We start from the raw sequence: 27528 nt of genomic DNA, 5'->3' as shown, positions 1-27528 counted from the left end.
TTAGGAAAGGAGAATCTAGTTCTGATAATCTTTCTACAACTTTACTGATAGTTATGAGCAAAGTAAAGCTTACAATTATTTCACTGCCAAAAAGACACAAATTATATTCTAGAAAAGGGTAGTTTACATCCTCAAGAAAAAGGGTAAACCTTCTGTGAGGAGAACATAGAAAGAAGGTTTGGGTGGTTGTAATTTTACCTCAGACCCTGAGCACACATTCGAGTCAGTCTCCTGATCACACCACACTTTAGTTTGTGCTGTATAACACACTCTGAATGTGCAAAACTGTTTCTTTTGGGGCACTGGAAATGTAGCTAATGCACCTCAGCCAGTAAACAGCACATATTTGGGACAAGGTTACAGCCAACCCACACAAAAAGCTCCTGAGATGTGCCTTGTCCTCAGCACCTTCTGGTTTTCTCTTCTCCTTCAGGCTGCTTGGTAATTCAGACACAGTGAGTGTTCACAGGAACGCAAATTGGTAAAAAGTCCATCTCACAGACAGTGCTGCTACAGCAAACTTTACATCTTTATCAAATCCCTGCTTTATGAGCCCTGATTGCTGTTTCATTGGCTTTGTCAGCAGTGGAATGCAGGATCAGATCTATTGCTGGAAATGATGGGCAACAACCGAGTCCCAGCAATGACAACTGACCTTTCATAGGCGTAATTAAATTGCATCTAAATAATTTAAATAAACAGCTAAACCTACTCAGTTGAAAATGGCATTTTTATTGAGACAAATCTTATTCCTATAGAAAAAAACATTAAGTGGTTATTTTCTGAATCTGTATTGAAGTCCTGGCTGGGCTTTCTATGGCCAACAGAGCAGGTCCTGATTTACTTAACTGCAAGATCTGGAGTCACTGCTCTTTTATAATTGCTTTTGTGAATTGGGAATGAATCGTTTAAGCATTTACTGAGCTACTATGCTTTCTGTATTTTCTGAAAGTCAAACCAGCAATTTTGTTTATAAGATATTTGCAACAGAAGGCAGTTACTGGATGTTTAGAGTTTAAATGTGGTTTATCTGTTGAGTGGTTTATTATGTTTAGTGCAAAAGTGGATTAGTGAGCTCCTGCTCTTTGCTCTCTGCCAGAGCTGGGGTTGAAGAGGATGGATACACATGCACCCATGTACACCCTCTTCAGACACAATCCCTTCTGCTTTATTAGTTCTTTCAGTGATTTCTTTGTTTGTCAAAAGGCTTCTAGTACACCCAGAGAAAATACAGCAGAGTGCTGGGGCACTGAAAGATATGCAGCACAATAAACAACTCTAACACATAAAAGGTGCTGCAGAGTGACAGTGGTGAGTACTGAGGAAGAATCTGAGTGTCAATAAGGCCTGACTTATTGGGGAAAATGGGAAACACTTTGTTTTTGTATTTTGAAACTGATAAAACCCAAAAAAAACCCACAAGAAACAAACAAACAAACAAACAAACAAAACCCCAAAAGAACAACCCACCAAATGAATAATTCAGCTGATGTGTAACTAACCTTATAAAGCAAAGGTGATTGTCCAAGCTTCAAAAGTGCAATTTTTTTGGTCACGTTTGTGATGGCTTGAACCCGGATCAGGTCTTCCATGGTCCCATACTGGACATCAACAAGCTCTGCCTGCAAAGAGGAGACAAAATTCAGGCTACATTTACAACCACACATCACTGAGGGTGCTCCTTGCATGGAAACAAAGTTGTTTGCACAAGCACAAGCATCTGAGCAGAGTCCTGCAATTGCCTTACCCCAACTTCTCATCAGCAATATCTGTAATAGCAAAGACTTGAAAGTTCAATCTGACAGGTAATTTTTTTTTTCAGTTTTAATTCACAATTCATAAGCTATGATAAACTACTCCCCCTCTTTTTTTCCCAGTGGTTATAAGAGATGCTGATTCTGATAAGAAATTCCCCTCATTAGCTACAGGAATTTATTTTAAACTGTGTAAAGGATACTAATTCACTTCTGTTTATTTTCTTAAAAATAATCAGAGTCTTGTAAAGTATTTCAGGGAATGAGTGATTTTACTGGCCACTTCTGAAAATGCACAGGTAACACACACTCCACCAATACACAGTTTTATTTTGTGACTCCTGAGCAATCTTACCTAACTACTGAAGTATTTTCTTTTGATCCATCAGTTATCCAAGCATTATACTCAGATAACTATGGTGGTAACAGTCTATGCTCTCATGTGTATACTTTTATATTAATACATCTTTTTCAAATTATTTAGAGTCACTTTGACCTAAAAGTGTTTAGAATGTGAAGATTTTCAGCTCTTCTGTTAGGATGCTGGAAGAAAATATAGAACAAATTCTAAGTTATTATTTAAATGTCAAGCACTGGCAGTAATGGAAAAATATTTCAAGATGAGTTCTCAAGTATTTTTTTAAATATATAATTTAAGAATGACCAAGGGCATTTTTCTCACTCATTCATAGCAATAAATTCTGGTGAAAACAAAGTAAGAGGATAATCAGTCTTGTACATTACTATTTCAGAATGTTATGAAGCTGTCAGGACATCATTGAGGACATTCTGGATCCTCTAAATTCGTACCCAGTGCTCACATAAAACACAAGTACAAGAAGACACAAGAATATTACAACAGTGTTAAAATCAGAGGAGAAGTACAAGATGGAAAAGTTTTCTCTTTCAGTTCAGTTTTATAACTTAAGTATGGATTCATTGCCAAAGGCAACAGTTCTGATTTTGGGTATCCCTACACAAACTGTTTAAATTCTAGCAACAGTTGTTCTGGATGTGTAGGATGTGTGAAATTTTAGTAGATTCCTGAACATGGGTATTTTAAGAAAGTATTTACCCTTAAAAAAACTGTATCTGTGTGAGTTTGCATCTCAACATTCAAGCTGAAACCATACAAAAATTTTGCCAAGATTCCTGTCTTATTAAATTCTTCTGAATTCTTCAGAAAAGTTTCCAAGTCTGCAACGTGTCATCAGTGCTGTACAAACCAAGTATGTGGAAAGGCCAACCAAAGTTCTAAGGCACTTCTGAACAGACAAATATCAGATTTAACACCAAATAATGAAATGTAGAACAGGAAAGCTCACACTTCACACTGCTTCTTCTGAAATAAATGGCGGTTTTCATATCTAAAGAACTAGAAAACTATTTAGCCAATATAATTATTTTCCTGTATGGCCACAGTATTTGAAAAGCAGGATAAATTCAAGTGAAGATTTCATACTAGGGATACGTATTTTATGTTTTACCTAATCTCATGCCTCCAGGTTTAAAGAATTAACCTCAGATTGGTATTTACCAGGCTGCTTAAGTTCCTAAGTTTTTTACCTCTTTCTGTAGCTGTTTTCTTTATTTTAATTTGTACCTACACATATGTCATTAGATACAATGGTTATTAGTGTCTCAGAAGTCTCTTGGCTTGAGAGGTAATGGGAGGTTATATCTAGGTTGATTTCTAGGGATTCCTCTATCTAATTCCTTTGGACCCAATGCTTTCCTCACCTATTCTCCAAAGCAAAAATCAGGGCTGTCATTATTTGTATGAGAGAAAGCACACTGACTTTTCCTGAGGCAAATTCAATACCCAGACATGAAGACCATGAAGATCATTTGCTTCTCCAGGATGCCTGTGTGGAAATGAGCTCCCTGCCCATCTACATTCATGTGCTGCTGCTCTGCACATCCCTTTGGCTCTCTGCTTCTCCAGGGTGCTATCCACTGCTCTGTAAACAACAGAACTACATGTTTGCACAATTATTAAAGCATTTAGCAACTGCCCTTGGATGTTCTTAGTTAATTTATGGATGCAAACTGCATCTTCAAGAGAAGCTCACTGGTCTTTCCCAGGAAACACATGCTCAACAAGAGAGAGGCAGAACAGGAGGCCCTGCAAAAGCACAGCTCATTTTTTAATTATGTGGAAAACAGAAGTTGACTCCCTGCTGCCCCAAATACTCTGCAAACCACGTGCTTTGCTTCAAATTTTAAAAGTTAGTCCCAATACCAAAGCTATTAAGCACATTCATACATTGAGAGTACATGTAAGAAATTGCATAATGAAGGAGCAGATGGGTGCAATAGAACAGAATTTCATGGGCTTTTATCACACATCTTCCACATGAAATATAGCTATGTTAAAGCTCAGAGGTTATCACATTCTGGACAGAGCATGCTGGAAACAGCACCCAGAGGTCTGCTCAGCTTATATCACCTCTGACTCCAGCTAAAATGACAAACAAAAATTTAATTAAATCTTTTCTTAAGTAAAACTACATGCAGCTCATCTCTGGCCAAATGAAGTCAATAATTCACTGGAAGAGTTTAGAACAAAGTTGTAACATTTTGGCAATACAATCCAGAAAGTAATAGGTACACATTAAATTATGAAAACTGTTACGCAAATTATTCTTACCTCTTCCTCTATTCTGCACTTGAACACTTAAGTAAAATTTGTAATAAAAAGCAAAATACTTTGCAGTATTAATGAAATCTCATTAAATACAGTACAGCAATACTAGCTCAGAGTAGTCAGTTTTGGTTTTATTAGGTGGACTGGCTCAACCAAATGGGACCCTAACTTCTAATATAAAATTAAATCTTGAAAAAATACAACTTCAAAATAACGGTGAAGAATCCTATTGAATCCAGACCTTCTACCTTCCTAATAATCCATTCAGAAGCTGACAGACCATTTATGATGCATGAAGGCCTGTTTTAGTCACAACATTTCTAATACCTCCAAAAATTAATAAAGATTAAATTTCCTATTATTTCTCATTTCTGTTTTTAGAAATGCTTACAACATGACATAATCCTCATTTTACACATACCAGCTTTTTGAAAAGTGAAACACCCCACCCCCAACTACCCATATTTGATAAACTGCTTTCCTGTGATAAGATAATTCTGCTCAAAAACAAAAGAGGACTCATCCTTTTATCAGGTGCCGAAAAAGAGCAGTTGTCTACTTGGTTTAGCTATGCCACAGTAAATCCTCTTACCCTAAAACTGCTAAAGAATGAGTTGTTTTATCCATCTGAATTAGGTACTTACTCCTCGAATCATTTCAAGCTATGCTGTTTGAAAGATATGACTATTTAGGAGCAAATTGTAATGTTCATTGTGGAGTTCAGTAGTATTCCCCCATGCATGAAATGAAGTAGGGATAGGTAATAAAACAAACATTTTTAGGAAAAGTAATTATTTTATGTTAGGCGACTTATTAGTTTTCTAAGTCCCAAGATGATGCTCAGTGAGTTGTAAACATTCTATCTTAAAAATTCTAACAGAATCCCCCCCACCAAAACAGAAAAGACAAATACTCTGAAAATGCCACAATCAGGACAGTCAGGGATTTTTATCCTAATTTCTTCTACTTATCTCCAAAATGAAACAGAATGAAAGAGTATACTTCATCCAGTCATGGATGACACAGAAGAAAATAGGTCTTGCAAAGGAAAAATATGAATAACCATATGAAGCAGGTGGCAGCTGGGGTCTTGAAGATGCTGGATACTATTTTTAAACCTTGCTTTCTTGCAAATTCTGAGCCAATTTAAAAAAAAAATAAGATAAATAGGTTGAAAATAATAACAGAAATATGTTTGTCTTATCACATTCTCATCAGTCCACTTGACTGAGGAGAAGGATTTAATAACAGCGTTATACATCTGTATTAAACTGCCTGAGAAGCAGATTGTGGCTAATTTGCCAGGGAGACACAAGGCAGCAAAAAAGATGCAGGGAAGAAATCACTGAGGGAAAAAAAAAAAACAAAACAAAACAAAAAAAAACAAAAAACCAAAACTCAAAGGTGGCACACCCAGGAAGGGATGTTTCTAACTACCAAAATGAGGATGCAGTCAGTGCAGATAAGGAAGCAGCTTTTAAACTGAGCTCTTAAAAGCCTGGCAGAAAACAAACCCAAAGCAGCATGGCTGCGGTGAAATGAAATTTTCACCACAGAATGGCTGTGGTGAAATTCTTCTCCTCTTCATGCTACCTGTTGGTAGTGCCACAGCTCAGTAATCTCAAATTATGAATATATTTTATCAAATATCAAGCTCCTGACCCATATTAATGAACAGATTCTGCACAAACTATGATGGATCTCAGGCCTGTGGAAGCTGCAGGTATGAAAATGACACAGTCAAGCCTCATATTCTCATATTCACAGTTCCTGCCTACCCATCAAAAGAAAATAGAGTCAGAAATAGATTCCCTAAAGAAACTCCAAGTATTGAAGAAAACTAAATATTTAATGTTAATAAATACTATTCATTCCTTAGAATTAAGACAATTTCTCCAAAAAGAACACATGTAATTCTATAAGCATCAACCCTCAGTTCTGTAACTGTTCAAACTCACTACATCCCCTTCCATCCAGGCCAATGCCCTTCATTTGTCCTTCAACATTCAGCTACTATTTTCAGGTTGTTCACAAAATAAAGGCAGCAGAAACATCCCATGCACAATCAATCACAATTAAATAACCTTCAACTAGTCATCCTGCCTAAAATAAAACTCCAAAATATATTTGCAAATTGTATCTGAGAAGGCAACAGTCTGCAATCAGGACATGAGACGAACTTTAATTAAACACATCCCTATAATTTATTTGCACAGCTCTGAAATTGAGGCTGAAGGCAGCATTCAGCAGAGCATAAAAGTAAACTGAAGCTGGTTGTAGATCAAAGCTGGACATCAACAAACGTGAAGAAAGCTGCAAATACAAAACTAGCTGATCTTCAAAATTATAGAAAAGGAAGAAAGAGAAGGGGAGATAAGGGAGCTGTGCCAAAGCCTTTGTTGGTGGAAACTCTGTTATGCTTTCTGACCAGAGCTGTTCCCATTCCAGCCAAAAGCATCCTCCAATAATCAGGGAGCCACAGCTGTGATTGCCACCACCAGGGTCCTGCTGAGCACACCAGAGACAAAATACCCATCCATAACTATCTTTTATATACTTCATGTATTTCTACAGAAATGTTAATATCCAAAGTTGTCTTTCAACCTTTTTCCTTGAACTCGGTTCCAGGCAAGAAAATTGGCAGAGTTTTCTTGCCTTGGTTCCAGGCAAGAAAAGTGACAGAGACTGTCTGAGCCCCCAAAGTAAATAATTATAAATCTGGAATAACTGAAGATGATTTTTCTCTTACAAAACTAAGAGGTGCTTCTGACCAAGAATGTCAGGGAAGATTTAAATCACAGAACCTCAGTCTTTGTAGCTATGTGTTTTACCTACAAGCCCTGCTCCTCAAACAGATTCATGACATCTTTTCTTAATGGTTGCTAGCACTTTATTCTATTGAGGCTTGAATTCTGGAGCATTTCAATACAATGTGGCTCACAGTGCCAGCTTACAGTCAGAAAGGGTTCTTGTGTCTAGGTTACATTACATAAAATTGCACACTGCATTACAGTGACAGCTAAAGCTGTAATTTATACCAAAACAAGAGAAAAAAGAGATGTCCCTTAACCTCAGTTGGATGGAGCTTGGCCTTGCAGACAGAGGTCAGTCACAGACACATTTCATGTTCAGCCTTCCCCCTGGAGCCACCTGCCCAGCTCTCACAGCCCCGTCAGACAGGGCTCTCCTGCAGCTGCTCCCACAGGTTCCCTTTGCTGCTGCAGAACCATTTTTGGAAAGACACTGAGGTTAAACTTGTTTGCTTCCCTGCTTCTTACAGTTTATTGCAAGACTTTTTTCCTATCAACTCTGAGGGAGACTGAATCAAGATCGAAGCCTTTTTATAGCCTACAGAAAAAAGCCCTTCTGTATTTTATGGTTACAGAGCCCCAAATAAATCTGAACTGCTGCAACTCAGTTCTCTTTTTTTTTTTTTTTCCACTCTATATTTTCTTATTTTAATTTTCATAACCCCCAACTATGTTCCCAGTCATATTCTTTGTGTTTCCCAAAAAGCAAAACTAGTATTTAAATTTTACCTAACTCATGATATCCAGCAAGATATCCAAACAACACAGTAGGGTAGGTTGTCTTCATATTTTCTGTTTTCTAACTTTCTTACTCTATTTTACATAATACGTACAAATCTAGCTTTTCAAGTTTTTGACATAAAACATTGTAATTTTCAGATATATTAAACTGACATTTACTTATTTTGGGAGTCTCTAAGAACAATGTCTTTTGGTACAAAAAACTGAAGGACACGAGATCATTAGATGCCTAAAATACTATCAGAAATATTATTTTAAACTTTCATTAAGCAGTGTTGGTTGTCGCTTCACTAGTGACAAAATTTAAAATCCTATTTATTCTTTCTTGTATGTGTTTAATGTTGTTTATATCCCTCCCCTTTTTAAGAGTTAACTGCAAGGCTATTTAGTAGCATTAGTCCCTAAAGCACAGAGTCACATTGCTCATACACTCATATTCCTAAGAAAAAAGAGTAATCTGTATTTGCCAGCCTGCTTGCTTTAGCTTATTCAGAGGCAATTATTCATGCAAATATACATTTACAAATTACATAGACTGAGGATAAACTAAACAAAACAGAATTACTCAGCTGTGATGCAGTATCTTAAAAAAATAAATCATAAGCTACATATGCTCACAGGAAATTATAATGGTGTGATTTAAACTTGGCCTTAAAATTTTCAGGGAAAGGGGTTTATGTCAGAATCCATTCCCATTGTGTCTGAACTCAACAATTTCTCAAGGCTTGGTGAAAATTTCCTTGGCTTCTGTGAAACACAGGGAACGAACACAAGACACCCAGAGGCTGCAGAATGTCCTCCCTCAGTCATTTATATCACACTGGATTAAAACCAGGCACTCCCTCCTAGAGCAGCTACAGGCATTAAGCCTTTAGAGAAGAAGCTTGGAGCTCACAGAAGGTGTCTAAAAGCACTTTATCCACACCCAGGCCCTGCAGGACAGCTGTGGCAGAGATGGATCCACCTCAGCTGGGCAGGAGAGGGACCAAACTGAGCTGGGGGAGCTCTCTCCACCTGCTCAGAGCCTCAGGTGAGCTATATGAGCTATACCCACATGCCCAGAGAAGTAAAATCTCCTGTCTGAAATATCAGCTCATGAGAACATCCTGTGAATGCAAACACCACCACAAACAGAATGTGTACAACTGGACTGAAACACTACATGTGCTTTAGAATCTAAGTAAAATCAAAATATTTCATTTTATAACTTAGAATGCATTTGATATTTTAATTCCTCAGAAACAGGTGTTTCAGCTTTGTCCAACTGAGTCACTTTGGCTGCATCAAAATAAAATGTCCAGAAAACAGCCTACCATTTTCAGTCTTCCAAGCTGGAATTCATGATTCAGAACTGTGCTGGTTTTGGCTGGGGTAGAATTAATTTTCTCCACAGTGCTGCTATGGGGCTGTGTTTTGGATTTGTGCTGAACACAGGGGTAATAATGGAGATTTCTGTTATTACTGAGTAGGGCTTGCACAGAGCCAAGGCCTTTTCTGCTTTCCCTGCTCCAAGTAAGCTGGGAGTGCCTGGGAGGTGACACAGCCAGGACAGGGGACACAAAGTGACCAAACGGACATTCCAGACATATATAACAATAATTCCAGACATCCACCTCCAAGAGGAAACTATTCATTTGTATGTACAAGAGGAGGTCATCCACTGCATCAAGAGAACACTTGAACTTTCAAAAATGTTGAGGAGAACTCTTATTTTCTAGGCTACAGTAAATGATCTTTCACAAAGTACTTACAGCCCTTTCTTGGCCAAACATCATCCACTTCAACATAATCAGGGAGATGGCCAACCATGTAATGATGCAAACACAAATCTGAGTGTTAAAGCAGCATTTGAGCAAACAATTTTCAAAAGCAAATATGCAGTTGTGAAAAGGAAAATGACATCTTTTCCATCTCCTGTGAATTCTGTTGTTTTGAGTCATTGCACAGATTTATAGGTCTCTAAATTACATCTGTAGAAAAAGGACTGGGGAAAAATAAGTTCTAAAAATATATTCAGATGACAAGAAAAGGACTCCAATAAAAGCAGGGAATGTGCCTGAGTAACATCAAATTCAAGTGGCCCAAATGATTGACCAGGACAAGCATCTAGATACAGAAATATAGCTGTTCCTGAGAACAGCTCACCTCTGTGATTAAACAAGAATATTCTTCTGGTTTTCAACCACCTAACATTTTAGAAACAGACTTATTTCACAAGAAACATGTAATATGTCATTCATGTCTCACAGATAATAAAATTGAAGGGAAGAAAAAGTTCTTTTCTGTTTCAGGCTTTCAAATTTTGCTTTTAAAAGAGCACTCAAGATTTTGGAGTTGATGTGCATCCTACATTGCCCAGACATGTAAAGGTTTTACATGGCAGCACCATTTGGCTTTTCTTTCAGAGACAGCTAACCTTCATTTTGAAAATTTTGCCTATAACAAAATTAGTAGTTCACCTTTATTACAAGGGTTTCCAAAGATTAGGGGGAAGGTTCTCCTGAACTGGGCCAAATTTCACACAGATATTTTGAACATTCATCTCTTAAGTGTGGGCAGAAACCCCATAGAGATTTGTGAACTTGGTTCATGTGCTTTCACAGCAGGAAAGGAAAAACCTGGAGAAAAAGAGGAAACCCCATGCAAAGGACAGAACCCGATTCTTTTTAGAGGGTTTCACAGTAAACCACTCATCTTGTAGAGAGGCAGCTCAAAAGAAAAGATGGAAAAATGTTTACATCATCTAAAACATATGGGAAAGTCTGAAGAGACTCTGGAATCTGGACAGCTTGATGAGAGGAAAGATCAACCTGCCCTGACATCATAGAATTGATTTTACTGCTTAAAGCAAAAGCTTTGTCATCAGTGCAGTCCATCCAGAGCTCTGGAGCTGGACAGAGCTTCCCTCATCTTCCACACAGCCTGGAATTCAGGTCAGCCTCTCTCACAGCAGTACAGAAGCACTCAGTATTATTGTAGTAATACCATTTGATGGTTCAATTCCCAATAAAAGCAGTCAGGGACATTGTTAGAGAACTATCAGTTACCACAGGAATCTGTGCTCAATTCCCTCTCTTCACCTCTTCTGATCCTTCCTGCCCTGGATCCTGAACAATCAACAAAAAGAAACTAGAAACAGGGAGCTCAGTGTGTGCTCTCATAAATTCTGATTCAAGCCCAGATTTCCCTAACGATCCATCTTCCTGCAGTCATTGGTGCCATTCCTTGACTTTAATAAACACAAGAGACTCAATTCAATACACAAGACAAAGAACACACAGCAGTCACCGTTAGCAATGCCACTACTTTTAACTTCTGCTGAGGGGGTTCCCTAAGTATTTCTTCAATTAGCTCCACATTTTTGGTACCTACTCCACGAACACTGTCAACAAGTTACGTACACAGTCTGCAGAGAAAATGGAACAGCTGTGAAAGTTTACTTCAGGCAGAGCAACCCTACAGCAGCAGTAAGATCATCAGGGAAAGATCTCAATTCAGAGTTGGTATCATCCTCAAAATACTGAGCCTAACACTGTCCATACTGATACAATTTCTCACCCTAGATTTCAGTTTGTGACTTTACATGACTATAATGTTCTACTTCAGCCTCAAGACATACGAGATCTAGCAGTAAAAGGGCAACATGGACAAAAACATGGTAAAATTTTCTTGAACAAAACGTTTTGTTAGGAAACCGATGCATTCATTCTTTTTCCAGGAATGTAAAATTTCTAGAATTTTCCTACTAATTCAAACCTTAAAATACTCCCCAGGTGAAGATCGTGCCTGGCAAGCACTGCCCTGCAGCAGGAGATACGTCCCTCTTGGATGAGAAGGCAGCAGGAGCTTTCTTGCATATTGAGCAGCTTTGCTCTCCCTTAGCTGTAGCCACTCCAGACCTCTTCCATCCTCATTCACCCTTCTGCCCCTCCAAGGCACCAGAGAGAGGCAGTGAATCTTGCAGCAGACAGGACTAACTCTATATGGTAACATCATTCAGTGGAAGGAAGATAAATTCCTCGAAGCACCTTCTTTCTCACACACACCTGCTCTAGGGCCAGTCACAACCTGGGGATTGATGAAGCACCTTCCCTTTGAACTGCAGAGCTCAGGAGCACCAGAAATAATTGTGAGAATAAAACTGATATAGCCCAGACTTAATTCACATTAAGGCCTTCTTAATTAATGAGATAAACACTGTAACTAATATTCATTTCAGGAGGTTAGACATGAGATTTATTTCTATTTAGTGGGAGAGACAGCACATCAGACAGAATAAAAACCTAAGGATGTCTAAGAGAGAAGACCAATGCATTTTCAGCTTTATTTACTTTGCAGTATTTTTTATTTATTTATTTTAAAAGAGATACTTCTCTCCTGGGATTGCTGTTGGTAGGTGGAGGCTTAAGTGCTGTTTTTCCAAACAGATTTAAAAGGGAATTTCTGGACAAAAGCTTTTTCTCAGGACATTTTAGTCCAGCCAGTGAAGAGACTCCGGCATTTTGACAGTTGCCATACCCAATCAATGCACTTCTGCCAACAGCACCTGGATACCAAACTTGCACTTGCCAATGGCTACTGCCTGGGTCTTTTTTATTTTTTTTTTCTTCCCCTAGCTTTTTATTATTTTTTACATTTTTAAGAATTCAGATCTTATATATATATTTTCAACCAGCTATATGACAGAAGCACATCTTTTTTTTTCCATTCTGCTCTGAAAGGTTTCAAAAGTTATTTGCTTCAAAGAGTTTTCTCTGAGAGTAGTCTTCTTTTTTTTGGTCTTTCCTACTACCAAGGCTGTGTCCAGGTTTAGAGCATTCCTCAAAGCACTCTCTAGAGAGTTACATCCTTTGCTCTTTAATACCAAAGTTTTGTAACAAAAAAGTCAGCTGCAGTTGTCACCAAATTATTCTTATAATGACAGCTTTATCCTTAGTTTAAGTTACATTTAAAACCTCTCAAGGATCCGTATGCTAATTTTTTTAGTAAGAACTTATTTCCACTCTTTCATGTGCTCACCTCAGAGGACATTTGGACTTTATATCACCACATCCTAACACAGAGATAAGAAATCTTCAGACTTGATTTAGAGTTTCAGTGCTACTTTCATTGCAAAATATAAAAAAATATTTTAACAATGAGACAGAGGCTCCTATAGAAAAGCATCCAATGAACTCATATCACTACATTAGAAGAGAGTAATTTTTAAGATTTTGACAAAACATTGTCCAATGCTGACTGTAGTAGTTGTACTGGTAGGTAGAGAGAACTCCTAAGATAAAACACTGCTGAGGCTTTAACTGGTAAGATTTATCACACTGCATTAAAAATTAAAATAACTGCTGCTGATTATTTTCAGCTGCCAGCTCTAATTCACAAGACACCACCATTATTTAGATTTTTTTCCCCTCCAATTTAAAAAATAATCAAGTGAAGTATGGCAGAAAAGTGATTTTTTTTTTTTTTGCCTTTTAAAAACCTATTTTATTACAGCAATTGTAACCCATATCCTCATGGATGCCTAATGCCAGAGACTGCCAGGGTCAGAGCCCTGTGCCCATGACACACAATGTTCATGCTCAGTAAAATAGGATCTGCCTTCAACTACAGATGCTTTTCTATTGCTAATGTTCCTGAAAAGATTTTAGGACTTGCTTCTCTTCCTGAAAAACAAACTTAAAAAAAGGAGAAGCAGCAATAGTTTAATCAATATTGTATTTTACAGTCACTCATAACTATCAGAGAACTGAGCAGTATTTTCAGCAGTTCTTTATTGTTCATGCATGAAACTACATTTTTTTAAACTATAAAGTTATGTAAGTAGTTTTAGGGACAAGGATTGAGAACTATATAAATACAAAAATATTTTGTTCTCAAATCAGTTGTAGTTGTTTCTTATTATGTTTTTCTCATAGTAGCAATTTTTTAAAAGCTCATATTTACTTAATAGTCCCTCTGTTGAAGGAAATTTTTGCTTTTTTCAGCATAAACAGGATTCCTTTGAGGCAGTTTTAAACCTCAAGAATACTGGAGAAATTTAAAAGAAAAAGATCCCTAAAACCCAATCCCAGGAGCTCACAGCACAAGAAGGTTTTCACTTGAAAATTCCTCCTCTGAGTAGAATTTTGCCTTTACAAACTGAAACAGAGAAGAAAGCACAGGTATGTTATTGGTAGGTTCACATTTACTAAGAAGGTGAAGAAGAAGTTACAGAGAGAGAGAAGATGGCACTACCTAAGAAAAACATGACTTGGGATTTGGCAGAAAGGTTTCCACTTGAGTCCATTTGTATTGAGGTTTGAACCAAACACCATTAATAAGAGTGGGGGTGGAAAAAAGCCTGACTGAGTGGCCACCAACCCAGGTATCCACTGAACTGCAGAGGTGATGGCAACTCAGTGGCCCTGATTATACCCCAAAGATTAAAGGGAAAAATATTCCTTGGAGACCCATGCAATTGCACAAATTTCACTGCTATTCTCTCACACTGACTGCTAACAGACAAAATTAACTCTGCTTAGAAATAATATAATTCTCATTTACTTCAATAGGAATTCTGCTTGCACTAAAACCTAAAACAGGCACCAGATACTCTTCCCAAGCCCTCAGGGTGTGCACCCTTTAGTTTTTACCATGTAGTTGGAATATAAATAATTGTTATGGTTCAACATTGCTCCTTCTCTAATATTGTACAGAGGCTTTACTAAGAAATGCCTTCAGCTGATTCTGTGCAATGACATGGAAGTGCTCAGTGACCTGTTATGTCTGGAGATACCAAGATGCCTCACCTTTTGCTTTTTTATCATTTAAAAAATCTCCTAATGGTATGATTACTAAAATGCCATTACTAACATTTTATTAGTAAAACATCAGGACAGCATAGACTTGCAATTATAAAACAGCAAAAGGCTCTGCAGCAGCAGCATTTGCATCTTTGAAACCCTGCCTTCAATGACACAAAAATCTCCCAGCAATATTAATCGGGGCTTTGTGCATGATGAACTACTATTATTTTTAGGGAACTGTACAACTGTATTTATTAATGGTTATGTGATATATGCCAGAAAACTGACAGGATGTTCTGCAGGACATCTCTTCAATGATCACTTTTGGAGCCCTCGCCTGCAATTTAAGTTATATAACCTTCACATTGCATTTCACAGCTTTCTATATGTAATTATAATGGAGTGGCAGCTATGCTGTATTTAATGTTGAATGTTGTTTTCTGCTTAAAGGTCAAGTCTATTCTAAAATCCATATTCTTAGTGAGATTGTCTTGAAAAATTGCTGTGCCTACTTGGTATGCAGAGCAGTGTTCTAAATTATGATTATTTGTGGAAGAGGTTTCGGAGAAATTCTTCTATAAATAAAAGATAAATAAAGCTGCACTAAAACTTCTAAATGTTACCAAAAAATCACATGATTCTTCTCATTTGTGTGTATGTGTTATTCAACCTATAGCCCTAACCATCTGCAAAACAGATTTCAGTTGCTAGGGATTCATTTTAGCTAGTGCATGTCTCTTCAGAGAGGAAATCTTTAAAAATGTTAATAAAGATAATAATGAAATAAATTTGGCATGCCTAAAAGAATTAAATGCACACATGTATCAAGATTCCTTCTAGCTTGGTGCTTTGCACCAATGTGCCATCAAAAATGACTGAAAGACTTAGGAAGGGACGCTGCGATTATTTAATCTAAATTAAACGCGCTCTCTGCCTTTGGAATTCAAGATGTGCGAGTGAGCACGCTGCAGAAGGCTCATTTAGAAATTCTGCCTGGGGATAAAAATAACCTGGGAAGATTTTAAAATTTTCTAAAACCAACCCGCTGACACCAATCTTAATTCTGAAATATTGTTAAGGAAATTACCACTGATTAGCTGGAGGGAAAAGAAAAGATAATAAGAGTGCACTAATCACATTTCCAGCACAATGAAACCGAATCAAATGAAAGCAAGCTTTGGGGTCAAGGACTTCCTGATGCACTGTCCCCTCCAGAGGAACTCCAGACCTTTTGGTGCAGAGCTGGAAATAAAGAGAGCTGCCAGTAGTGGCAGCAAACAGGGCTGCCTGTAATCCTGAGCAGAGAGGAGAGGGGACTGTAGGACACACTCCTGGCAGGAGTGGGAAAGCTTAGAGGAACAAGCAGCATAGGAGAGGAAGACTCCCATCTCCCTGCAAAGAACCTGGGAAAAAAGGGGATGGATGGGGAAAGGAGACATCTAAAGACAGCCATAAGAAAATGGGATACTGGATAAGAAGTGAGCAAAGTCCCCTCCTTGTGAAAGAGGATCTGACAGCAAAATCCGAGTCCTGCTTCCCTTATTCCCCCTCTTGCCAAGATTGAAGAATGGTGAGAAGATGACTGAGTGAGCTTAACAGATGGGCTTGTACATCCCAGATTGCTTCAGGTTGCATTAATCTCCGTGGTGGGTTCTCATTTAGCTGAGAAAATGTCACCAAAACAAACGAACCGGAGCAGACTGAGACGTGACCAGCAGATGCAGAGGATCTCTTCTGCATGGTGTGGGTAAAGGCAGGCAGGCAGCATTCCCACTTGTCTGCTCCCTGCAGCCCTTCCAAAACTCATCAAAGATACCCCTGGCTGACTGGGAACAGAAATGCCTCAGATCAGCAGACACTGCAACAGAGAAATCAGTAGGAACTGGGAACGTGCATGATGGCAGGGAAGTGAGGTGACACGGCAGAGGAGTCAAAGCAGTCAGGGGACGGGGACAGAGCAGTGGCCAAAATGTAAAATAGACATAGTCATGTGTTGGGAGAACTGCCTCGGAAATGAGCACAATTCATTTTTGTCCATAAACCCTCAAGTAATCCCTGCCTGCATGTGCATCTCCTTTTCAAGAACATGCCAGTACTTCAACTCTTGCATCCTCTCCTGGCTCCTGAACACAGTCCTTTCAGTATATGAAACCAGAAGAGAGGGGCAGCAAAGGAACCAACAGGGATTTGGTGCCTTATTCCAAAAGAAACAGAGTGGAGACAATGCCGTATAGCAGAGGACACCAAGTACCTCAGTTCGAAGTATGAAAGCAGACTTAGGATCGCCAGAAGTTCCTTAGCACTTCCATAAAATAAAGAATGAATAAATAGAAGGTGAAAGGAAAGTGAGGAAAACTTCAGGTCACACAAACATAATTTCAGAAAATGCATGAATACAAAGCAAAGAGCATTTTCTTTAATTAGGCTGTCCTTGAACATTATTCCCGCACACCGACCATTACATCTGCTAGAACTATTTCCAGTTGCTAAAGAAACAGTGGAGGGAGCAGACAAACATTGTGAATATCTGTTTGTTCCAGAAGCTCCTGCACTCAGCAGAACTGATTGAAACCACCTGTCCAGTGCCCTGAGTGCCAGCCAGGCTCCTGTAAACCCAAATTTACCCCTGCACCTCCTTTAGTGCACTCAGGGATCACCACGCCCCTGTCACACATGGGCTACTGACGCCATTTAACAGAGTGGAACTGAAAGGGGACACAGATTTTGGGGGTTCACAGCTCCTGCTGATGTTCCCCATCTCAGCTCCCTCCACTCCCCAGGGACAGAACACCCCCACAGCTCCTGGATCCCAAAGCTCCAGGAGGCAGGAGCAGCACATTTGGATTCACCACACCACCCTCACTTGGGAGACCGGCTGGATACTGTCTGACAATGCATTTTGCTTTAATGCATAAATTTGAAGCAATGTAATTTCCATTTATATGTGCACTCTGTTGGCCAGAGCAGCTTTCCTGTTTTTATCAAGCAGACAAAAGGTTTAAGCTCTATAAAAGGTGGCTGATATTTAAGTTTTAATAAAAATATATTTCAGGTATGTCATTCTTTCCTTAGGCTGACCTAGTCTACAATATATTATTTACATAACTGCTGCAATATCTATTTCAAAACTGACTCGACAGCCCTCTCCAGAACTGTAAGCTGCCCTGCCTGTCACCATGATGGGTAAACACTGTCACCTTTTCACAGCCCAATGAAATATAGAGAAGTAGTAAAGTGCACCATCCATCACAATGGCACTAAGTAGGTTTTTGAAGTAGATTTCAGATCACAAATGCTCACATTTTTACTCACAAATGCTGTTTAGACTGTTACCAGAAAGCACAAATTGGATGGCTCATATACAATGGCCATATGATGAATGGACATGACAGGTGGTCAAAGAAAATGAGTCTTGCTGTTCTACAAATAACCTTGTCAACATCAAAGTGGAGCTGTAGCTCTGCTGGTAGCCAGACTGCAATAGCTTAATGGTTTTATTTGCTTCAACTTCTAGCAAACCAAACAGACAAATGAGATACAATGAAGCAGCAGCATCGAGGCAGTATTAGCAATTTAGCCTGATTAAGTGACACATAATAGGAATTTTCTGCTAAGGATGTGCCACATTTGAAAGAAAATTATTCAGGTTATGAGTAGCTGTTATAAAAATACCTGTTCACAGGAAAATCCTCATGATTTTGCAATCACAAACCACTGCAGGATATCCAAAATACGCGACTTGCAGTTCCACTGCAAGCAATCAAGTCACTTTCTGATGGCTGAGCCCAGCAACAGCCACCACCTGCTACTTCTCATTTAAAGTTTTTCTACTTCCATTAGTTTAAATAGTAGAGATTAGTGTGTAGGATTGAAAGTCAGGAAGGTTAGATCACTACCTACTTACCTGTAGCCTAAACAAATAGGAAAATTTCCCTTTTAGGCAAAAACTCTAGATCTAAGGACATTTCAGGTAGACTTCTTGAAGAACACATCTCAAGTTTCATAAGTGTGCTGAGGTGCCTCAAACAACTGACTGTACAACCATGCAGAGAGTCATTCTTTGGCTCCAGTGCAAGGTTGGAGTTTTGCCAAAGCCAAGGTCCAGCCCTTGTGATGAGGACAGTGTGTATGGTCCTCATTTCTGCTGAACTCATAAGAGAAAACTGCCCTAGAACATAATGGAGAGTGGAACACGTGCTGCTGGGAATAACAGCAGTGGTTTTTCCCGGAACATTGGATTTCCTTCAATCTGATGAATTTGTTAGCACCACACCGACATTCATGAAATAAAACCTCAAAGGTCACAACCATTCCTCTCTCTGATTACAGTTACTCTTACTAAGTTACAATGAGAAAATAATATTAAATATGGAGTTTTTAAGTGATATGAGAAGGCAACCACATTCATTAGTACATGGAAAAGTTAAAGTATATATCATGCAAGTTAGGACCTCTTCTTGCCTATTTCATTTTGCTTGTCAGCAAAAAATTGGAAGTGGACAGAGCCCCAGAACAAGACTCAGCATGGAGAGTAGGCATGTTTAAATATTAAAATGTTCACAATCTGTTCCTTTATAGTCTCTGAGTGTTCTAAGCCACGAACAAACGTGTCTTTTAAACAGGACAGAAGCCAAGACAGAAATCCCCCAGCATCAGTGGAGTAATATGATATTTTTAAAAGGAGGAAGACAACAATAATGCAGTTAGCAGTGAAATTGCAATTTTTATATTTCAGAAATATTTTTTAAGATTTACACTATCTCAGCTAGGAAGGTAAATAGAAATGATAGCCCCTTTGTGAGCTCTCAAAAAATTTAGTCAGAAGCTAAAGAAAAACAGACAGTGAAGACAGTACACAGGAAAAAACAAGATAATCCAAGATCTTATTTCACTTGGCAAGTAACAAATCCAAATAGGTAGAATCTTTTTGCTGACAAAACATCCTAGAGTAACTGCAGTAAGATAAAAGTACAAATCGGTGTTTTCAAGAGGAAACAGAGCAGATGTGTCAACTGAATTGTCACAGAAGAAACTATGTGAGATCCACAGCCATAATTCAGAGGCTCCAGGTATTAGCCCAGCACTCCCACCAGCCTCATCTTATCCTTCCTACACGCATCCCTAAAAGTAGTAGCACTCATATACCAGCAAGGATAAAGTGAAACTCTAGACACAGCTTCCAGATATTACACACAAGCAAAATGTGCCAGTTCATAAACACAGATACTTAACAAAAAAAATTACAGACATTATGTAATGACATTCATATAGATATATGTGAGTGTATATCTATTTCTATCTCCTATGAAGTATTCATATATATATATAAGGTTGTAAGGTTAATTAAGATAAGTACGTATCATAATTCACATAAATATGCTTATTTTAAGGCTGGGCATTTCAGCATATTTTCAATTGGACTTGATGATCTTTTCCTACCTAAATAATTCTGTGATTCTATGTGTGATTTTCCAGTCAGGTTCAGCAAAAGCTGTTATTTCCTAACTATTTCACCACAAGTGACAGAGACAAATGGCCACGTTACCTCAAGAGTTCCTTTGGCAGAATAAGCTGCGTACGAGTACAGGAGGTCTTGGCTGTCAAGTGTTTTGGGGTCTCTGCTGCACCGTTGTCCACTTGGATAAAAGCATTCCCCACTGTTCTGCAGAGTTACTGTGTTTGAAGAAGGGCCTGGCAGGTCAAGCAGAACGGAGTAATTCACCAGCCGGACATCTTCCAGGCCTTGGGAACGCCACTGACCCAGGATTTTCATTGCAAGCTCTGCATCATCTTCTCTGGGGAGCTCTAACAAATCTCTGGGGAAAAAAAACCCACACAAGTAAACACAGGTTTAGCTTATTTCCCATCAGGACTCTTGTACCTTAGTATGCATCAGTGCATGGCTTTATTAAAAACCTATCATCAAATATGCAAAAAAAAATTACGACTTTCATTTTTTTCCAAATATTTTCTTACCAAGTACAAGACAAAGGCAACTGCTTTTGGGGAAATAAAAATAAGAAAAAATGTATGTCTAGGAAACATACCCAAATTAAATAAAGAATCCCACAGAAATTATCACAGTAACTGTTTCAAAATTTACACATCATTTGCTTATCAAATTTCTAAAAGAGCATAAATTGAATCAATCTTTAAACGCGAAGAAGCCAATCTGAAGTAACATCTCAAGGATGTCAGGAAGGGCATGATGCTGGAAATTAGTTACAATTATATAGTTACAATTACACGTTTGGCTTAAATTCATCACGGAAAGCAAATTTCCTAAGCAGAATGGAACTGTTATCCCAAATGATGTGCTCACTGTCAGCAAGTTCTTCACATTTCCTACCTGCACTGAAGGATTACCTGAGCCACCAGCTTGGCCAGCATAAAAGGCAAACATGGGAATTATTTTGGCAGTATCCACTGATGGGTCAGTGAGAACTCAGACAGGCTGGTCTGGGCTTGTATCACTTTCAACACTGGCTGGCACGTGGGCCACAGGACAAAGGGACCAAAGGACCACCCTGCTCCCCAGCACATGCCAAAGGATTCCAGATGCTGAAACTATTGCCATGATAATTTCAGAGGATGGGCTTGCTGAAGGAGCAAATGAAGTTTTCCCCTACTTATGCAGGCAAGCAGTCACGTAAGCAAAGAAGGACAGAAATAAAATTTATTACTCAAATAAAAAGCACTAACCACATGCAGCATAAAAAGCTTATGGAATATTTGCCGAATTATATGAATTATATGAAGTTGGGTTTTTTTGGGGATTTTTTTGTGTGTCTATGAAGCTCTCAGGACTGAAAAGAAGATCAAGGATCACAGATGTATTATTTCCAAGCACAGAGATATTGACACTGCCTGAAAGTCTTGGCCACAACCTTCTCTTCACAGAAAGACCACTAAACCTAACTGCTTTAAGGTCCTTCAAAAACCACCCTGGCTGTCTTGCACACATCAAAAATAAACAGTTGAATAACATATAGCATTTTTAAGCAAGCAATATGAATCTGAATATCCCACCAGGTGCTTTCCAGGTATCCCTGCAATATCCAAAACCAGCTGCAGTGTTGCAGGTGGGAAGCTCCTGCTAAAGGCACTGGCCCTACTTCCAGAAAGGTCTGCACTGCCCCCAGGAGAGCCCCAGCAAGCAAAGCTTATGATGGAAGTCAAGAACAAGGGCTCCCTTCTCCACCCATCTTGTGGCCAAACATTTGAAAAATGAACATATACTGCCTAGACAACATCAAGGCCTTAAAAGGGCAGAAAGTAAAATTATAACACGCATTACACCTAGAAATGGCTCAAAAATGACACACTCCATTGAAATGCCTAATGCCCACCATCACATTACATGGGCGGAATGATTATTCCAACATGCAAAAGGCTTTTTTTAGAACAAACATATTTTTGTATAAATGTGGTTTTTATAAAATGCATTCGTTCAAAGCAATATGTTGTATCCCAGGCTGCATTGCTCCAGTGAGGCTGTTCACACACAAAGTTCAAAATATTTACAACACTGGCCTTATGTTGGGACTTCAGGGATCCTGTCAGGAACAATAACTGTCTTGCAGATTTAATGTTTTTAAATTATCTAAAATAAGTCTTCAAGCAGTCTACACCACACAGATGACTTAATCCAATCTGCAGTATATTACAAGTTCCCAATTTCATCTCCTGTGCCTGCTAATGTAATGACATAAACTTGGGCAGTGCAGAAATACAGAAAGTTGTTTGATTAACACAATCATTAATGGAATATCTGCATTGCCCTCAGGTGATAGAAACATTAATAGAATAAATAATTAAAGGAACTTATCCCAGGCCAATAGGGTTATGGTACATTGTAACCAGAAGTATTCAGTCACAATAAAAGGAATTAAGCACTGAAAGAAGAAGATACAATAAGCAAATTGCTCCCTTACTAATAGAAGTTATTTTCCACTTCATAATTAAATCAGCATGTCTTTGAAACTTTTGTGACAACATATCTGATTAAGTTTCAGAAATGATCCCACTCAGTATTTATTCCATAATGTCTTTATAGCATGTTAAAATCAAATTGCAAATTACGAGCATACATTATTTTACAATAAATCAGCACATATTAGACTACTTTGATAACTCTTATGTACACCACCAGAAAGATTTTTTTCCAGACTTATTATAATAGCTGACTTGCATTTGCTTTTGATGCTGACTGCATGAACTTAAAGTCAGAGGTAACTGAACTCATTATTTTGTTCATATACTAATTGCACAACAAGTAAAATACACAAAACCAGTATTTCCTAAATCCAGTCAAATTCAGAAAATTGTCAAGTTTGGCAGTTCAGCCTGAAAAATATCAACACTTCACATGAACTTCACAATCCTTCTTTTCACATGTACAAATTATTTACTTCTAGAACTGGCAGGGCTCAGGGACTCCCAGCAGGAGGATTTCAGCAGTGGGGAGGAGCAGCCCCTCAGGGTGAGGATGTTCTCAGTTCCCCAAGCAGCTGCATGCTCAGAGGGAATCAATACCAATGCAACTGCCAATTTCCATTTACAGCACTCCCTCTGATAACTTCAGCCAAATTTTTGACTCCCTTTGGTCACATTAGAAAGATACTTTATTCAGGCATTTTTTCAGGTTAGTGGGAATAACCACAAAGTTTATGGGCACATCTCTGTTGCTGTAAATTTACATAATCCAGTGAAGTGGAGCCACCACAGACTGAAGATTTGGTCTCAAGTCAGAATCAACACTAATAAATGTAAAAATGCCAGTCTGAACACTCCTGTGCCTTTATAGGATGCTCTCAGAGATTTGCATAAATTCCTGATCTTTCCTTTCTAATACAGATCAGTATGGAACTAATGTACATCAGAACAGGACATAAACTCAGTTCTTGAGCATTCTCCTCCATCTCAAAAGGCTCAGTTCCTGAACTCAGAAAAAAAACAGGTAAAATTGCACTTAAAACCCATGAAGTTCACCCTACTTCACTCAAATGAGGTAGAGATTTCCCACTTTGATGTGATGAAAAATCACGACTGCTGAAGATTGAAAGTCCTAAACCTAGAAGAATTTTAAAGATGTTGTAAATAAATCTGTAATAAAGCCAGGGGTTCTGCAGCCTCTACAGCATCAAAAGGCTATTCTTCACCAGATGATTATAAAAGATAAATGAACACACACACAAAATATACAAATTTCATTTTCAATTTGGTAACCATGGGGAACACAGACCTGCCGTGCCTTAATGGAAAGCCATTTGCTACAACAGCATTTTTTGACACAGCTTGCCAAAGGAGAGAACAAGCAAATAAGCCAGCTGGGACACTGAAACACCACCCAACAGATACTGAAAAGTTACAACAGGTCACTCTAACAACCAAGGGATGGAATAATTTAACTGTATAATACAATTACTTCTCAGATAATCCTATTAAATTACTATAAAACCCCATGAAAAAAAATTTGGAATTGCAGAAGGATTCTACAGATCCAATCTGAAAAATCTACAGGGACAAAAATTCCCGGCAATTACGTAAAACTTCAAGTGTGGTTGGTTTGGTTAGTTTTTTTATTTTCAAATTTACCACCTGTATTGAGTATGGGGAACTGGCCTACACCTCCTAGCTGAGTAAGAAAAAATAACCTGAATTCCAGTTTTGCAGAGCTAGATATTTAAGTGCCTTATTCCCATATTTCGACTGTAAATTTCCACAGTTTTCTTCCAGTTCACCGAAATTGTTCACAAATCAACTACTGTAATTTTAGATAGGAGCTAAAAACAAGTGCCATTTTGGAATTTTTACAGATCAATTTTTCAGCTGAGTAGCTGCTCTAAGATCCTGTGAGTTGCAATGACTGCTCATATTTTGTAAAGCTGCATCAGATCAAAGTTCTCTCCTGTCTAACACGATGCTCCCAACAGTAACTAGCAGCAGATAATCACAAAAGAATGCAGGAAATGCATCACATGGGGCTATTACATTTATAGCCTCTCATGCAAATACCTTTTTTTTTAAAAACTCAAACTTTGTCCAGGCTGAGTTTTAAAGATGTTTTCATCTTTTGAGGATTTCAGAGCTCATTTCAGTCCATTAAGAGCCGAGCTGCGGTACCCGCACACACCAACTGCTCAGCAGATGCACCAGCATTTCCCACACTTGCAGAAAGAGGAGTTATTTGTGTCCATCACACACAGTGTGCACACACAGGAAACGCTCAGGAAATACCACCTGCCCAAGCCACATCTGCTTCAATTTTAATTACATGTTCCTGTTAATTAGGGCACTCCACTGGGCTGGTCTCCAACCTGCCTGCTTGGATTTCCCATGGTCTGAACTGATGGCCACAAATTTGCTGCTCCCAAAATACAGAAATAAATAAATTCAGGTCCAAGAGAGGATAAATATTTATCAGGAGGTGAGAGAAACATGCTCACGCTACAAAGAGGTGCACACAGGATCCTGAAGCACCTCAGGTTCTTCAGGTTACATTGCAAGGTCACCAGCATCTGCTGCAGAAAGCTGATCTATGAAATGTCCTCTGTCACATCTACCATCAGTCTTCATACATTCTGGGTACTCTGGGCATATTTCTAATAATAATAATAATAACAATTAACCCCTGCTCATTCTTGGGTAACAATTTGCTGCTTTTACTATCTAAGGGAATATTTACAGAGCTGCACCAGAAATTATACATATTTTACAATAGACATTTTAACATGCTTAACATAAAGAAGTACAATTCATGCTTTTAACAAAAAGGACTGTGATTTATGGCAGCTTTTACTTCTCATAGACAGAATAAATTCAATTCATGAAATCATAAAAAATATGGAATGTCAGAAAACAGAATGTCAGCTCTAGATTTGGTTGTGCAGTTCTCTAGCAAAAAAAAAAGCACTTTGTGATTTTAATTTTTTAAAAAACATTATGTGCACTGTGGCTTTCAGGTATTTCCAGTAAAAGTGTCATAAGCTCTCTCTTTAGAAAGTCATACTATGAGAAAAAACAGAGAAATACTTTTAAACAAAACTTTATAGCATTTTTGCACTGTGTTTAAGTCCACCTGGGTATTAGACTTTCACAGGGGTACCTGACCATATGTATCTTCTCCTGTCGTAGCATAAATTCATGCAGAACTGCTCCAGGGCAAACCTCTCGTTTTCCTGAGAAGTTCTTTGCCATGGGATTGGAGAACACTCTCAGATCTCAGCCCCTGCTGGCTCCCAAGCTTAGCTGTTTTGTACATTTATGGTTTTTCACTACAGGACTACCAAGTTTATTGCTCCTACCCATCACATCAGTCAAATGCCTTTTATACCTTTTAAATAAAACTCATGGGGACAGTTCAATTCTCACTTTCCAACATCTTGATGCAAGCCAAACTTACATTCAAGGCAGATGGTGGAAGGCATTGAAAAATGACTGATTCTCTCACTCTCTGACTCCACAGTTTATTGGAAAACAACCAATTCTTTGTTCCCCTACACTAAGCATTGCAAAGTCATGAACTGGCCATAGGTGAGCTTTCCAAAGCTTTTTAAGAGATCTGGATGTCAGCTATGTGACATTTAGCCAGCATCCAAATCTTCCAAATACTTCAGAACATTAGAGGGTCAATAGGAGAAAAGCAAATCACTCAAGGGGGGACAGGTAGGCAGAGACAGAGCTAGGAGCAGAAACCAGATTGGCTATTTACACTTGTGGCTTCAGTTATCAAAGAAATAAAACAAAACAAACAAACAAACAAACAAACCCAACAACCCACAGATGGTTATCACTATCAACTTTAAGAACAGTAAATTAACCACAGAACACTTAACATGGAGAATGACAGCTCCAGTTCCTTTAAATGGACTATTTCAAGATCCTAAGACTAAATTCCACAGAAAGAAGAGAGATAAAATAACTTTTACATTGTGTACTTCAGCTCTAAAGAAGGTCACTGACATGTTCCACTGTTCCCTTTGGTTACAAGAATGACACACTTTCCTTTTAGCAAAGCAAGGAGACCTTCCTAACACAAAACTTCAAATGCTTGCCACTAACTGGACTGATCTACTCCTCATACATTTATTCTATTTACTACAATAAATGGCTTTCAACAGATGAGGTGTTGGTAAAAAAAAAAGTTCTTTCAAAATATGTACACAATGAAGATACCTACATAGGAAACCTCTTTTATTATTAGTAAAGGAACTCTTGTTTGAAAGATGATCTCTCAAAATTATGCCATTATCTTTCACAATCACTTGCATGCCCATAACTACAGTTTTCTTATTATCTTTCACAGTTGCTAAATTTCAGTCACAAGAGACAGGTTTTCCTCTATAGTACAGATGACTGTGTGCATGCATAACATCACAAACTGTATCTTTGTACAATTCCATCTAAAACATTTTAAACAAGCTGCATGCTTTAACCTAAACCTTTATTTTGGGCATGCAAGGATATCTTAGCCTCTGTTTTATATACAGCAAAGGGAATAGATAATTTTATTCAAAGCTTATAGATCTAACTATTTAATGAAGGGTTTTACTCTATTTTCTCCTAATGCAAGGGAAGCAGCAGCTCCAAACAGCTGTGCCCTGCATTTTCCAGCAGGTTACAGCGCCGAGGGCGATGTCGAGCCACAGCGGAAGGAGGACGGGAGAAGACAATCCCTCACCTTGAAATGTTTGCATATAACCCTGCATTCACTGGCAGAGCACTGACCCAGCAAAACTTCACAACCACATAATCTTCTTTTCTTCCCAGACCACAGGGAATATGTCAGT

General features: G+C 38.4%; 1 protein-coding gene across 1 annotated transcript in view; it reads right to left on the bottom strand.

Moving 5' to 3' along the window:
* The window catches only part of NAALADL2 (N-acetylated alpha-linked acidic dipeptidase like 2), a 416276-nt gene that overhangs the window by 162183 nt on the left and 226565 nt on the right, over positions 1–27528 (bottom strand). Inside the window, exons 5-6 of the mRNA XM_053986839.1 lie at positions 20283–20553; positions 1503–1622 (exon numbers count right to left, since the gene is read on the bottom strand). Coding sequence (XP_053842814.1) covers positions 1503–1622; positions 20283–20553 — 391 coding nt within the window. The remainder of the gene's footprint in view (positions 1–1502; positions 1623–20282; positions 20554–27528) is intronic.

Source organism: Vidua macroura, chromosome 10, assembly GCF_024509145.1.
Source record: "Vidua macroura isolate BioBank_ID:100142 chromosome 10, ASM2450914v1, whole genome shotgun sequence".
Classification (NCBI taxonomy): domain Eukaryota; kingdom Metazoa; phylum Chordata; class Aves; order Passeriformes; family Viduidae; genus Vidua; species Vidua macroura.
Note: the sequence above shows the minus strand (reverse complement) of the source record. Positions and strands in the feature narration are given on the sequence as shown.